Source organism: Salvelinus fontinalis, chromosome 3 (assembly GCF_029448725.1).
Source record: "Salvelinus fontinalis isolate EN_2023a chromosome 3, ASM2944872v1, whole genome shotgun sequence".
Lineage (NCBI taxonomy): Eukaryota > Metazoa > Chordata > Actinopteri > Salmoniformes > Salmonidae > Salvelinus > Salvelinus fontinalis.
In genome coordinates this window covers 40,792,626-40,808,008 of record NC_074667.1, presented here as the reverse complement: position 1 = coordinate 40,808,008, position 15,383 = coordinate 40,792,626, and the positions used below count along the sequence as shown (strand labels likewise).

The window sequence follows — 15,383 nt, the reverse complement described above, 5'->3', positions numbered from 1 at the left end:
GTAATGGCTGCTCAGTGAAATTACCTGTCCTGATTTGTCATAGACGCTTGCTAAAAAACTTTAATGAGCAAGCCTTCCTTCATGACCTGGCCTCTGTAAATTGGTAAAGAATCAGCTTGATCCCCTCTGTCGAAGACGCTTGGACCTTATTTTTTGATATTGTGATCTGGCAGTTACTCCACCTCAAGAATTCCATTTGGCGAAAGGCTTGGCACACACATACTCAGGCTGACTGGCTCTCATTCAGGCAAATGAGAAATAAGTGCACTCAAGCTATCTGGAAGGCCAAAGTTAGTTACTTTAACTTCTTATGGCTGCAGGGGCAGTATTGAGTAGCTTGGATGAAAGGTGCACAGAGGTGCCCATATTAAACGGCCTGCTCCTTAGTCCCAGTTGCTAATATATGCATATTATTATTCATATTGGATAGAAAACACTCTGAAGTTTCTAAAACTGTTCGAATTATGTCTGTGAGTATAACAGAACTCATATGGCAGGCAAAGCCTGAGAAGTTCCACTTCCTGTTTGAATTGTTTCTGAGGTGTCAGATTTTCAACCATGCTCTCAATTGAAATGACAGCGAGATATAGATGAGTTTTCACTTCCTACGGCTTCCACTAGATGTCAATAGTCAACAGAACCTTGTCTGATGACTCTAATGTGAAGGGGGGCAGAAGGAGACAGGAATGAGTAATCACTTCCACGGGTTGATCACGCATTCACCATGCGCCTTCACATGAGTAGGACGGGTGTTCCATCGCTCTTCTGAACTCAATTTAATTTTCCGGTTGGAACGTTATTCAAGATGTATGTTAACAACATTCTAAAGATTGATTCAGTACATCGTTTGACATGTTTCTACTGACTGTTACGGAACTTTTGGACATTTCGTCACGTTATAGTGGAGGCGCTTTCTGACTTTGGAATTGTTTACCAAGTAGCTAATTGGACATAAATAACGGACATTATCGAATAAATCAAGCATTTATTGTGGACCTGGGATTCCTAGGACTGCATTCTGATGAAGTTCATCAAAGGTAAGGAAACATTTATCATGTATTTTTTGGTTTCTGTTGAGTCCAACATGGCGGCTAATTTGGCTATTGTTCTGAGCTCCGACTCAGATTATTGCATGATTTGCTTTTCCGTAAAGTTTTTTGAAATCTGACACAGCGGTTGCATTAAGGAGAGGTATATCTATAATTCCATGTGTATAACTTGTATTATCATCTACATTTATGATGAGTATTTCTGTTGAAACGATGTGGCTATGCACTATCACTGGATGTTTTTGGAACTAGTGAATCTAACGCGCCAATGTAAACTCAGATTTTTTGTTATAAATATGACCTTTATCAAACAAAACATGCATGTATTGTGTAACATGAAGTCCTATGAGTGTCATCTGATGAAGATAATCAAAGGTTAGTGATTCATTTTATCTCTATTTCTGCTTTTTCTGACTGCTATCTTTCGCTGGAAAAATGGCTGTGCTTATTGTGGTTTGATGGTGACCTAACATAATCGTTTGTAGTGCTTTCGCTGAAAAGCATATTTGAAATCGGACACTTTAGTGGGATTAACAAAAAGAATACCTTTAAAATTATATAAGACACATGTATGTTTGAGGAATTTTAATTATGAGATTTCTGCTTTTTGAATTTGGCGCCCTGCACTTTATCTGGCTGCTGTCATATCGATCCCGGTAGCGGGATGCAGCCATAAGAAGTTTTAAGGAGCAGTTCTCTCTCTGTGGGTCTAACCCCAAGATGTTCTGGAAAATGGTTAAAGACCTGGAGAATAAACCCTTCTCCTCACAGCTGCCCAAGTCCATTAATGTTGATGATGTGGATTTACTGACAAGGAGCACATGACTGAGCTCTTTAATCACCACTTCATTATGTCTGGATTCCTATTTGACTCAGCCTTGCCTCATTGCCTGTCCAACATTAACTCATCTCCAACCCCTTCTAATGCGAGTAGCCCCAATGCTCCTCCCTCTTTTTCCCCTGCCCCTCTACAAAGTTTCTCCCTGCAGGCGGTCACTGAGTCTGAGGTGCTAAAGCAGCTCCTTAAACTTGACCCCCAAAAAACATCTGGGTCATATGGTTTAGATACTATCTTCTTTAAGGTTGCAGCCCCTATCATCGCCAAGTCTATCTCTGACCTTTTTAACCTGTATCTCCTCTCTGGGGAGGTTCCCATTGCTTGGAAGGCATCCACGGTGCATCCTTTATTTATAGGGGGAGATCAAGCTGATCCTAACTGTTATAGGCCAATTTCTATTTTGCCCTGTTTATCAGAAGTGTTGGAAAAACTTGTCAATAATCAACTGAGTGGATTCTTGATGTCTATAGTATTCTCTCTGGTATGCAATCTGGTTTACGCTCAGGTTATGGATGTGTCACTGCAACCTTAAAGGTCCTAAATGATCTCACCATTGCCATTGATTCTAAGCAATGATGTGCTTCTATTTTTATTGACTTTGCCAAAGCTTTTGATACAGTAGACCATTCCATTCTTGTGAGCCGGCTAAGGACTATTGGTGTTTCTGAGGGGTCTTTGGCCCCTCAGAGACCCCTTCCCCGCAGGAGGCCTTTTGCCTTTTGGTAGGTCGTCATTGTAAATAAGAATTTGTTCTTATTAACTGAATTGCCTAGTTAAATAAAGGTAAAATAAAAATAAAATAGAATATAAATGTATAATGAGGACAATAAACAGGCAGTGCAGTGAGGGAACAAGTTCCTGATGCTCTGTGAGGCTGGCTGCTACACTGAATGCTCCATGATTCCCCTCTAAAGAGTTTGGGTGCACCACACACCACACACCATACAGTATCATACTATCCCATGGAGCGAGTGCTCCCCACCTCTATCAAGAGTACAGATTAGAGTATATAATGATTTCTCTGCCAGCCCCGTATGGTGTACAGTTCAGCCATGGGTGGAGGTATGAAGAGAGGAGGGAATGAAAGAAGGGACGTAAAAGTGGCTTAATGAGTGAGGTCATAATGGCAGAGAGGAAGTAGAGACGGGTGGAGACAGGGGTGGAGGGAGAGAGATCAATCAGACTGTTCAAAACAGCTAGACAAACAGAGGAAGAGGGCTAGAGAGAGAGAGAAAGAGAGAGAGAGAGAGAGAGAGAGAGAGAGAGAGAGAGAGAGAGAGAGAGAGAGAGAGAGAGAGAGAGAGAGAGAGAGAGAGAGAGAGAGAGAGAGAGAGAGAGAGAGAGAGAGAGGGTGGTAGGTGGGGGGCTCTGGGATTGAATATCCTTTTAACACATCAGGAGAGAGAGAAGGGAAAGAGAGCGAGAGAGCGAGAGAGCGAGAGAGAGAGCGAGAGAGAGAGCGAGAGAGAGAGCGAGAGAGAGAGCGAGAGAGAGAGCGAGAGAGAGAGCGAGAGAGAGAGCGAGAGAGAGAGCGAGAGAGAGAGCGAGAGAGAGAGCGAGAGCGAGAGAGAGAGCGAGAGAGAGCGAGAGAGAGAGCGAGAGAGAGAGCGAGAGAGAGAGAGAGAGAGAGAGCGAGAGAGAGAGCGAGAGAGAGAGAGAGAGAGAGAGAGAGAGAGAGAGAGAGAGCACTCTGAAGTGAGTTGTGATTAAGGGAACAAAGAAAACTCCAGGTTAAAGATGAGGAGTATAAATATTGCCAGGAACTGTTATTGAACCACTTACATATGGGAGTATAATTACACCATAACCTGGTGTTTGGAAGTTGAACGTGAAAATAGACTCTCATTTTGCAGCGTAATTTCACAGCAGCAGTCAGATTAGAAGTTAAGTAAAACCCCAACGTGCTTTTGGCTGCAGAGTGGAGAAACACCCAGCCTGGGTTGTAGTTACCTAGCAGAATGGTTAGAACCCTCAGCATGCCCACTTATCCTGTTTGGGACCATTTTGGTCAGGGTATACTGTAAACAACAGCTATCTGGGATGGCTTGAGTCTGATCAACATGGTCAACATGCCTTTCTTAAGAGCAGTGAAGTGTTAAAACGTTATTTAAAAACATCTACACATACTGTAAAAGCCTTGTGCATTCGTCTAAGAAGACGTTACTCAAATAAGATTTTAGTTGTCTGTCATCATACTGTAAAAGCCTTGTGCATTCGTCTAAGAAGACGTTACTCAAATCAGATTTTAGTTGTCTGTTATCATGGTCTGTCCAACCCTAATGGGAGTTGTTAGTGGTATCAGTGTTCCCCTAGGATTTTTTTCAGCAGCGGTGTCAGAGTTAGCTGGTGGGGGTCTTCTTGGGGTCTTCCATCTAGGGTGTGGGGGCTTCCTGGGGCATACATCTATACATATATACACTGCTCAAAAAAATAAAGGGAACACTTAAACAACACAATGTAACTCCAAGTCAATCACACTTCTGTGAAATCAAACTGTCCACTTAGGAAGCAACACTGATTGACAATAAATTTCACATGCTGTTGTGCAAATGGAATAGACAAAAGGTGGAAATTATAGGCAATTAGCAAGACACCCCCCAAAACAGGAGTGATTCTGCAGGTGGTGACCACAGACCACTTCTCAGTTCCTATGCTTCCTGGCTGATGTTTTGGTCACTTTTGAATGCTGGCGGTGCTCTCACTCTAGTGGTAGCATGAGACGGAGTCTACAACCCACACAAGTGGCTCAGGTAGTGCAGTTCATCCAGGATGGCACATCAATGCGAACTGTGGCAAAAAGGTTTGCTGTGTCTGTCAGCGTAGTGTCCAGAGCATGCAGGCGCTACCAGGAGACAGGCCAGTACATCAGGAGACGTGGAGGAGGCCGTAGGAGGGCAACAACCCAGCAGCAGGACCGCTACCTCCGCCTTTGTGCAAGGAGGTGCACTGCCAGCGCCCTGCAAAATGACCTCCAGCAGGCCACAAATGTGCATGCTCGCCAGCAGGCCACAAATCTGGCCTGCTCGCCTCCCTACCTCTGAGGAAGTACAGTTCCTGCTCAGCCCAGTCAAAACTGTTCGCTGCTCTGGCACCCCAATGGTGGAACAAACTCCCTCACGACGCCAGGTCAGCGGAGTCAATCACCACCTTCCGGAGACACCTGAAACCCCACCTCTTTAAGGAATACCTAGGATAGGATAAAGTAATCCTTCTAACCCCCCCCCCCCCTTAAAAGAGTTAGATGCACTATTGTAAAGTGGTTGTTCCACTGGATATCATAAGGTGAATGCACCAATTTGTAAGTCGCTCTGGATAAGAGCGTCTGCTAAATGACTTAAATGTAATGTAATGTAATGTTTCCTCCAGACGTGATGCTTAAAACCTGTCTAGGATCAGCGTGGCGCTAGCGGCACCCCCCCCCCCCCCCCCACTGAAAAACCAGTGCCGCGAAATTCAAAAAAAATATTTTTTTTAAATATTTAACTTTCACACATTAAAGTCCAATACAGCTAATGAAAGACACAGATCTTGTGAATCCAGTCAACATTTCCGATTTTTAAAATGTTTTACAGGGAAGACACAATATGTAAAGATGTACATCTATTACCTAAAAATACATTAGCATAATCCACCATCTTTTATTTGTCCACCAACACCAGTAGCCATCACCAATTCGGCTAAACTAAGATATTTATAGCCCCTAACCAACAAAAAAACTCATTAGATGACAGTCTGATAACATATTTATGGTATGGGATAGGTTTTGTTAGAAAAAAGTGCATATTTCAGGTAGATGGCATAGTTTACAATTGCACCCACCATCACAAATGGACTAGAATAATTACAATGAGCAACGTGTTTACCTAACTACTAATCATCAAACATTTCGTAAAAATACACAACATACACGAATCGAAAGACACAGATCCTGTGAATACAGACAATATTTCAGATTTTCTAAGTGTCTTACAGCGAAAACACAATAAATCGTTATATTAGCTTAGCACATAGCAATTAGCAGCCCAGCATTGATTCTAGCCAAAGTGAGCGATAAAAGTCAACATCGCCAAAAGATATTAATTTTTTCACTAACCTTCTCAGAATTCTTCCGATGACACTCCTGTAACATCACATTACAACATGCATATACAGTTTGATCGAAAATGTTTATATTTAGCCCCCAAAATCATGGTTAGACAATGTGAAATGTAGCTCAGTTGGTCAGAAAATGTCCTTGCGCCACTTAGACAGTGATCTACTCTTATACATAAATACTCATAAACGTGACTAAAAAATACAGGGTGGACAGGGATTGATAGACAATTTAATTCTTAATACAATTGCGTTATTACATTTTTTAATTTATCCTTACTTTTCAATACAGTTTGCGCCAAGCGAAGCTACGTCAAAAAACATGGCGTCCTAAGCCACTAAAATGTTTCGACAGAAACACGATTTATCATAATAAAATGTCCTACCTTGAGCTGTTCTTCCATCAGTATCTTGGGCAAAGGATCCTTTCTTGGGAGAAATCGTCTTTTGGTGGAAAGCTGTCCTCTTGCCATGTGGAAATGTCAACTGCGTTCGGGATGAACTGAAAAGCGTGCCCAACTTTTCACATCGTTGCAAAAATAAATGTCCCAAAATCGCACTAAACGGATATAAATTGCTATAAAACGCTTTAAATTAACTACCTTATGATGTTTTTAACTCCTATAACGAGTGAAAAGATGACCGGAGAAATATAACAGGCTAAACTAACGCTTGGAACAGGTGCGCGCCGGTGTCTTCTTGGCTCATGACGCAGCTCCCAAAGAATGACTAGCTTCAGGGTTTTTTCATTTGTAGGGCCTGTGAACGCGCAATCGACCCCGTTGGAATCGTCATCACGTAAAGGCATCCAGGGGAAGACGTAAGAAGTGTCCGTATAGTCATAGCAACGACAGTGCCCTTTTAAATGACTTCAGAACAGTGGCCAACATTTCTCAAATCTGACTCCATGTCAGGGAAATTGCTGTAGAATGGGCTCTGTTCCACTTAGAGACAAAATTTCAACTCCTATAGAAACTATAGACTGTTTTCTATCCAATAATAATAATAATATGCATATTGTACGATCAAGGATTTTGTGGGAAGCCGTTTAAAAAATTAGCCAAATTAGCATAAGTAGTCTAAACAGCGCCCCCATCCCCAACAGGTTTTAACATTCAGGCGAAAGAGTTCAATGTTGGTTTCATCAGACCAGAGAATCTTGTTTCTACTGGTCTCAGAGTCTTTAGGTGCGTTTTGGCAAACTCCAAGCAGGCTTTCATGTGCCTTTTACTGAGGTGTGGCTTCTGTCTGGCCACTCTACCATAAATGCCTGATTGGTGGAGGGCTGCAGAGATGGTTGTCCTACTGGAAGGTTCTCCCATCTCCACAGAAGAACTCTGGAGTGCTGTGAGAGTGACCATCGGGTTCTTGGTCACCTCCCTGACCAAGGCCCTTCTCCCCCTATTGCTCAGTTTGGCTGGGTAGCAAGCTCTAGGAAGAGTCTTGATGGTTACAAACTTCTTCCATTTACGAATGATGGCGGCCACTGTGTTCTTGGGGACCTTCAATGCAGCAGAAATGTTTTGGTACCCTTCCCAGATCTGTGCCTCGAAACAATCCTGTCTCGGAGCTCTACGGACAATTCCTTCGACCTCTTGGCTTGGTTTTTGATCTGACACGCACTGTCAACTGTGGAACTTTATATAGACTGGTGTGTGCCTTTCCAAATCATGTCCAATCAATTGAATTTACCACAGGTGGACTCCAATCAAGTTGTAGAAACATCTCATGGATGATCTATTGGAAACAGGATGCACCTGAGCTCAATTTCTAGTCTCATAGCAAAGGGTCTGAATACTTATGTAAATAACGTATTTCTGTTTTTTTATATTTAATAAACGTACAAACATTTCTAAAAACCTGTTTTTAGCTTTGTCATTATGGGGTATTGTGTTTAGATTGATGAGAAAAAATAATATTTTATCTCTTTTAGAATAAGGCTGTTACGTAACAAAATGTGGAAAAAGTCAAGTGGATTGAATACTTTCCGAATGTACTGTATTTTTTTGTTTTGTTGCAGTGGCAGTGAAAAAAAATGAAATCTGTCTCTCTATCTCTCTTCTTGCTTCTCCTTCATTTTGCATCTCCTTCAAGAAATTAATTTGTTCAAAACTGTTCAACTATTTATCTTTCTCTCTCTTTTCAGTCAACTACTTACCACGTGTTATGCACTGCAATGCTAGCTAGCTGTAGCTTATGCTTTCAGTACTAGATTCCTTATCTGATCCTTTGATTGGGTGGACAACATGTCAGTTCATGCTGCAAGAGCTCTGATATGTTGGAGGACGTCCTCCGGAAGTTGTTATAATTACTGTGTAAGTCTATGGAATTGGGTGAGAAACATGAGCCTCCTAGGTTTTGCATTGAAGTCAATGTACCCAGAGGAGGATGGAAGCTAGCTGTGCTCCGGCTACACCATGGTGCTACCCCACAGAGTGCTGTTGAGGCTACTGTAGACCTTCATTACAAAACAGTGTGCTGTGCTATTTGGTGACAAGTGAATATTTTTAGTATAGTTTTATCTAAAAAGGATAACTTTTAAATGTTTTACAATTTACATTTTTATGAAATTCACTGAGGATGGTCCTCCCTTTCCTCTTCTGAGGAGCCTCCAATGGTACACAAAAGCCCAAAAACAAAGAGATAATATATGTAGGATGGGGAGTCTGTAATCAGGGCCCCCTGTCTGTAATTGGGGCCCACCCAAGACTCAAGTCACAGACAGGTCCAGCAGCTGCTGTTGAACAAAAACACACTCTCCTGTCATTATCAATCAAGGCTCTCTCCCTTTCTCTAACTCGCTCTCCTTTTCATTCATTCACCCCTCTCTCTCTCTCTCTCTCTCTCTCTCTCTCTCTCTCGCTCTCTCTACCGATTTTCCCGCAATAGGGGCTTTTCTCAAAGTGTTTCATTAGATAGCCTAACTCTGCTACCAGCCCACCACCATGGCACAGTAACCTAATATGTCTATCTGCTCCCCTACTCAGAGTAATTAGATTTTCTATATAATCCCTCTCCCCTCTGCCCCATCCCCTTTCCCTCCAGATGGACCCGGTACAGAAGGCAGTGATGAACCACACCTTCGGCCCCCCCATGATGAAGACCAAACGACCCATCATCTCCTGCAATGTCTGCCAGATCCGCTTCAACTCAGAGGTAAGCTAGAAAGGCACTATCCATTCATCTATCCATCCCTCCATCCACACATTTACCAGGCCTTCTATCTTAGTATTCCACACATCTATCTATGGACTACATCATAACCTGATGTAATGTCAGTGATTGACTGTACTGCTGGAGCAGGTGTCAGGTCAGAACTGTGTCTGTGATTTCTAGGCTCCACTTTTAGCCTTTGGGCAGCCCTGCTTATCTTACATTTTGCTGGCACTTCCCAGAAAGGAGTTATGAATATTATGCAACTGTGTTCTGGGAGGCTAGGGAACGAGAGACCAGGGGCCTGAGATGTTGAGGTTGGATTGTGTGAGTGAGTAACTGTGGGGATGTCTTAGAGAGGAATCACACTAGAACAACAACCGAGTGCTTCTGATATAACGGATAGAAAACAATAGGAGAGTGCATCATGGGGAGGGTCGTGATAGAGGGCTTGGGAAGTGTAAGTGAGGGTGAATTACACAAAGCACATTCCAGCATATCAGTCTTGGGACAGGGCACCAACCCAAAAATAGGATGACTGAGGGAGCGTAACTAAAGAATGAAGTGGTTCAACTGAAGAGGGGGTTTAAGTGTCCCCATAAATCTGCCAGCGGTGTTTACTGATACTTTCACAGTTGAAAAACAAATAAATCATAAGATATACATCCACAACAGTTCTTTGGCTCCAGGGCTGGGCTAATTAGCATGATACAACCATGGTGTGTGTGTGTGTGTGTGTGTGTGTGTGTGTGTGTGTGTGTGTGTGTGTGTGTGTGTGTGTGTGTGTGTGTGTGTGTGTGTGTGTGTGTGTGTGTGTGTGTGTGTGTGTGTGTGTGTGTGTGTGTGTGTGTGTGTGTGCGCGGCCCTTTTGGGATTACTCTGAGCTGTTTGTTCCATCGGCATGGAAAAGTGATTAGGATCTTGGATGGTTCTGCACACATTCCAATAGAGAGAGGGGGGTCTGACAGTTGATAGGTGCTTTTGACACTGACTGCCTTCTGAAACGTCATAAAGACAGAAGCTCTCAGCTCTGTACACAATTTAATGTGAAGTCCTCACATTATCCACTGCTCAGTTTGATTGCATGTCTTTATGTGTATTGTACTGTAACAACATATTAATGTCGCCTCCTCTTCCTTTCTATATGGTCCTCTCACCTTGCTTCTGTGTGTGTATTAGAACACAAACTTACTGTAAACAGATGTGGAGATATGGTCATATCTGAGGCTGAGTCAAAGCCTGATTTTCTGTTTATATAACCCTTCCCCTTCCCCAGATGTGAATGTTTGATCACCATTAAGATGTAGTAATAACTGTTTTCCTGCCATAGACTGCATAAAGGTTATTATAGTTTTTATTTTTCTGTTCGTTTTCTTTCTCTTTTTTGGTTTATTTTTGTTTGGTTTGGTGTCAAAGATAATAGTTAGACTATATTTTTGTTTTTCAAATGGGTTTATTAATTATTTTATTTCAGTCCCCAAAAAATGTCTATATTAATTTTGGTTTTGTTTCAGATTTATTTTACTATAATAATCTTGGACAGCATTGAGTACAACTGTTTTACTGTGGGAGGTTGGGGATCTATACAATCCATATCGCTGAAACGTTACAGATTTCGCAATAGGAATTTAAAGGTCATTTCCGATTGAGCCGACGTATGCAGCGTATACTGTGAGTTTCGGTGATATGGATTGAATAGAGACCTTGGTTTATAATGTTCACTGTGTATATATTACATGTTTTTTGTAGTGTTTCACAATGGGTATATAGAGTACAGTCCAGGGTACATTGGTCCACAATAGCATGAGTGATGGGTATATCCCCTAAACATAAAAGTCTCTTGCTCAGGGAAATCCAGTGTTTATGGCTGATGCTGTCACCTCTAAGCCAAACACAAGTTTGTACACACAAGCATGGCAAAAAATATTGACGCATGCCAATGAATAAAGCACTAAATACTTTTCGGGAAAGGCCGTGGGTGGTGGATGCAGAGACAGGGTCAGACTCCATAACAGACTCCATAACAGCTGCACCGCTGTGGGGAGGGGCTCATGACCTGATCCTGTCGGAAGGGAAGCGGAGGGTCTTAATGATATCTATCTACATGCTCTAACCCCACTCCCGTGGACCCTCTCTCACATGGTCTACCTCTATGGTTAAGTGTCACTGCTCTAACCCCACTCCCGTGGACCCCCTCTCACATGGTCTACCTCTATGGTTAGGTGTCACTGCTCTAACCCCACTCCTGTGGACCCCCTCTCACATGGTCTACCTCTATGGTTAAGTGTCACTGATCTAACCCCACTCCCGTGGACCCCCTCTCACATGGTCTACCTCTATGGTTAAGTGTTACTGCTCTAACCCCACTCCCGTGGACCCCCTCTCACATGGTCTACCTCTATGGTTAAGTGTCACTGCTCTAACCCCACTCCCGTGGACCCCCTCTCACATGGTCTACCTCTATGGTTAAGTGTTACTGCTCTAACCCCACTCCCGTGGACCCCCTCTCACATGGTCTACCTCTATGGTTAAGTGTTACTGCTCTAACCCCACTCCCGTGGACCCCTCTCACATGGTCTACCTCTATGGTTAAGTGTTACTGCTCTAACCCCACTCCCGTGGACCCCCTCTCACATGGTCTACCTCTATGGTTAAGTGTCACTGCTCTAACCCCACTCCCGTGGACCCCCTCTCACATGGTCTACCTCTATGGTTAGGTGTCACTGCTCTCACTAAGTACCTGAGGTGCTCTTCATGCAGCACTACTGCATTTCAAAAGCAGGGTTAGACACTATATCATACTTTCTATACTTTCCTAATGCTATAAACGGTAGGACTAGTTTCTATAAATATTCTAAATAAAGTACAGTCAGCACTCTCACTGAGGGCATTTTAACATATAGTCCTCTTTAAAAGAACCGATCTCAGTCTTCTTTAAAGTGAACTGTGGGGTAAAAAAAAAGCTCTCTGTATTCACAGTGCCCTTGCCTTTGAATGAGGACTCAACTCTTTTGCCAGTTCACTTCACCTATTTTGTGGACCGTCCTCTTTGCGTTCACATTGCTATGTTTAGAAAGGAACCAAGATCTTTTTCCAACATTCCCTCAATGCACTCTGGGTTTTTACAAAGTGCAGGACAAGCCATTCCATCCGAATGTGTTATCGGACAGCCATATATACTGTACCTACTTACATGTTGTAAGCTAATTGATTGCATTTAATTAAAGGTGAGACATAGTAATTGTAATCAGAAGATACTATTAACATGCACATATTATTGGTAACAGAATAAATAGCAGAAGAATAACTGCATGTTAAATAATGCTGTAATCAAAAATTGTACACGGGCTACTGCCCCTTTAAGAGCTAGAATTGATTTTGTACCATATGTTGTGATTCTCACCAAATTTGTCTCACACTATTCAAACCCTACAATCAAATAAACAGCTTATAAAGTTATCTTAGCCTATAGATCACACATTGCAAACAAATAATCTGAACTAAAAACTCCACACGTTTTGGAATTTCTGTGCATCCTTAACAATTGATAATCAATAGGCCATAACCAAAAACAGCACCCGTTTTTTCAGCAAACCTGCACATCATCATCTTCTCTCTATTGTGGCACCAATGTGAGTGGGTTTATGGCAGGTGAAACAGTGTTGCAATAGTCTAGTGTGTGGTGCGGGACAAGCAATGACAAGCAAACCTGGGGAGCTTTGTGTTCACATTGCCTTAAAAAAGGGAACCAGACTGCCGAATTCCTGCGAACCGAACTCAGACCTCTTGAGATGGTCTCATTTCGGTTCACTTCGGGGGCTCTTTTGAAGGGTCTGAGTTCCTTTGGAGTGTTCACACTGGACAAAAAATTAAGCGAACTGCACTGAGTTCACAAAAATTGGGGAACAAAGTGAGAAAACACCCTGGACTGCATTTTCTGTCAGTCAATACTGGCTAAGCCATTAAACTTAAGAATTTGCTAAACTAGAGTCAATTAAAGGCTGAAACTGAACACAAACCAAAATATCTGGATTGATTAATATGCGCAATGCGGAGGCAAGCGTATCACACTGTCTGCCAACAGTAATGTAATGTATGGCCACATCGGGTAATTATGAAATTGCAATTCATTCAAAGCAGCCACCAGCCACAGAGGACAGATTAGGCTGTCAGCTTTCAGCCCCGGCTCTCTCTGCTGCAAGACTGACGTCACACGCATCTTGACTGTGCTGCATTGGCCATCGTCACCACTGCAGCACCACAAAGCTGGACACCTTCTCTCTCTCTCTCTCTCTCTCTCTCTCTCTCTCTCTCTCTCTCTCGCTTGCTCCCCCCCCCCCCCCCCCCCCCCCCCCCCCCCCCCCCTCAGGTAGCCTAGTGGTTATTAGTGTTGGGCCAGTAACCGAGGTTAGGTTAAATGCAGAAGACACATTTCAGTTGAAGGCATTCAGTTGTACAACTGACTAGTTATCACCCCTTTCCCTTTCATTCTTGTCACTCTCAGTCCCTAAAATAGACCCTGCCCACTGGGTACAGACATCAGTTCAACGTCTAGTTTTAATTTACATTCGGTTGAGTTGTCAACTCACGTGAAATCAATTTGGATTTAGGTTAAAAGTTGGGAGAAAAAAATACAAAATTCCCTTATGTTGATTACTTTTTCAAATCCAATCAATTTTCCATGTTGATTCAATGTCAACATATTTCATTTCTTGGTTGAATTGACATGGAAACAACATTGGAAACAACGTTTTTACCCAGTGGGTGCTTTCTTCTCCTTGTTCTGCCTCTTCATAAATCTTCATGTTTCTCCATCTCTCTTTCTCTCTGGCGTACTTCCTGTGTCTCTGTCTCCTCTGCATTTCTCTCTGTCCCTCATCCTCCCTCTTCTCTACTCTCCCACCCACTCTGTCCTCCATCATGTTGCCTGTAGGCTGTATAGTAGATCTGGCTGCTAGACCAGTTCTCTCTGGTTCCTCTGCCTTTGTTGCTTTATAGATAAAACATCAAAGCCCCATCCTGCTCAGAGAGAAAAGGATTTCAGGGAAATTATCTCGTTCTCATTTTCTCTTTTAAATCTTTCCCATGCTTCTTATTCCCTCATTCATCTTAAATCCTACTTTTCATACACTCTTTTCATAACCCTTCTCAGCCTATTCCAAACATCATGTACTATTTTATAACTATTCAGTTCTTCCCATGACTTCAATGACCCTAAATATCTCTCTTTCCTCCTTCCTTCTAATCTCTTTCTAGACTTTCTCTGCTCTGTCCCCTCTTCATGTCTCCCTGTCCGTCTCCCCTCTCTGTTGTCAAATCTGCTCTGTTGTAATTGATAGCTGACCTTCATTGATCCCACAAGACCCAAACACTGGGTCAGGAACAGAGCTTCAGAACCAAAGCTTTCCCTCAGAGAGGACCATCAATGAGAGCGAAGGAGAGAGAGAGAATAAGAGAGAGATAAGGGGTTTATAATCTGAACGAGAGAGAGAGGAAAACAACCAACAGTGAAAGTAGAGTGGGAGAGAAGCGAGAGAGCGGCAATGATGGAGAAAGTGGAGAGAGAGCATCAAGTGTTTCTCTCTGTCTGTCTCTTTAGTGCACATAGCTGTTGCTAAGTGGCGTCTTTACAACCCTCATTCATCTCTAATCTGTGGGTTTTGGGGAGCAAGAGCCTAAATAAGACCTTCCGAGGACTTGGCTTACACATGAAGGGCTATATGTGCATCTCTGTCATCGCCAATCAGGACTGGGGCTATATGTGTACCTCTGTCATCAGTAAATACTGCCTGGGGCTTAGGGAGGCATCCCTGACATGTCCCAGCAGCCCTCTAGCCTTGTTGATAACACCCTCACCCCCCCAGTGCCTCCAAGACCCAACTCTCTTAATAGCCTTGTAGCTGTCCACACCCCCTCTAAAATAAAATAAAATCGAATGTGTCAGCCAGATAGCTACTCACAAAGTATCGACTACCGATCGTTGTTCATGGTGCTGAAATTGCGACATGTCTACGTGGCTGCATGCCTATCAAATCAATGTGTTTTTTGTAGTGCCAGGGCCTGTATGGCTTTGCTTTAGCTAATGGATACATGTTTATTGGTAGGCATAATTGGTCTTAATTTTCTCATGTTAAGCCTAACATTTCATGTTGGTAATAATGTAATTACAGATTGCAGATTGTAACATTTATTTCCGATGCAACAGCATACTAATCAGCTACCAATTTTTTGAATATACAACTGTCCTGTAT

General features: G+C 42.8%; 1 protein-coding gene across 2 annotated transcripts in view; it reads left to right on the top strand.

The window, feature by feature from the left end:
* Positions 1-15,383, top strand: part of LOC129848224 (zinc finger protein 385A-like) — a 96,050-nt gene that overhangs the window by 57,519 nt on the left and 23,148 nt on the right. For both annotated transcript variants that reach the window (XM_055915642.1, XM_055915643.1), the window contains exon 3: positions 9,025-9,135. In XM_055915642.1, the coding sequence (XP_055771617.1) occupies positions 9,025-9,135 (111 nt within the window). The remainder of the gene's footprint in view (positions 1-9,024; positions 9,136-15,383) is intronic.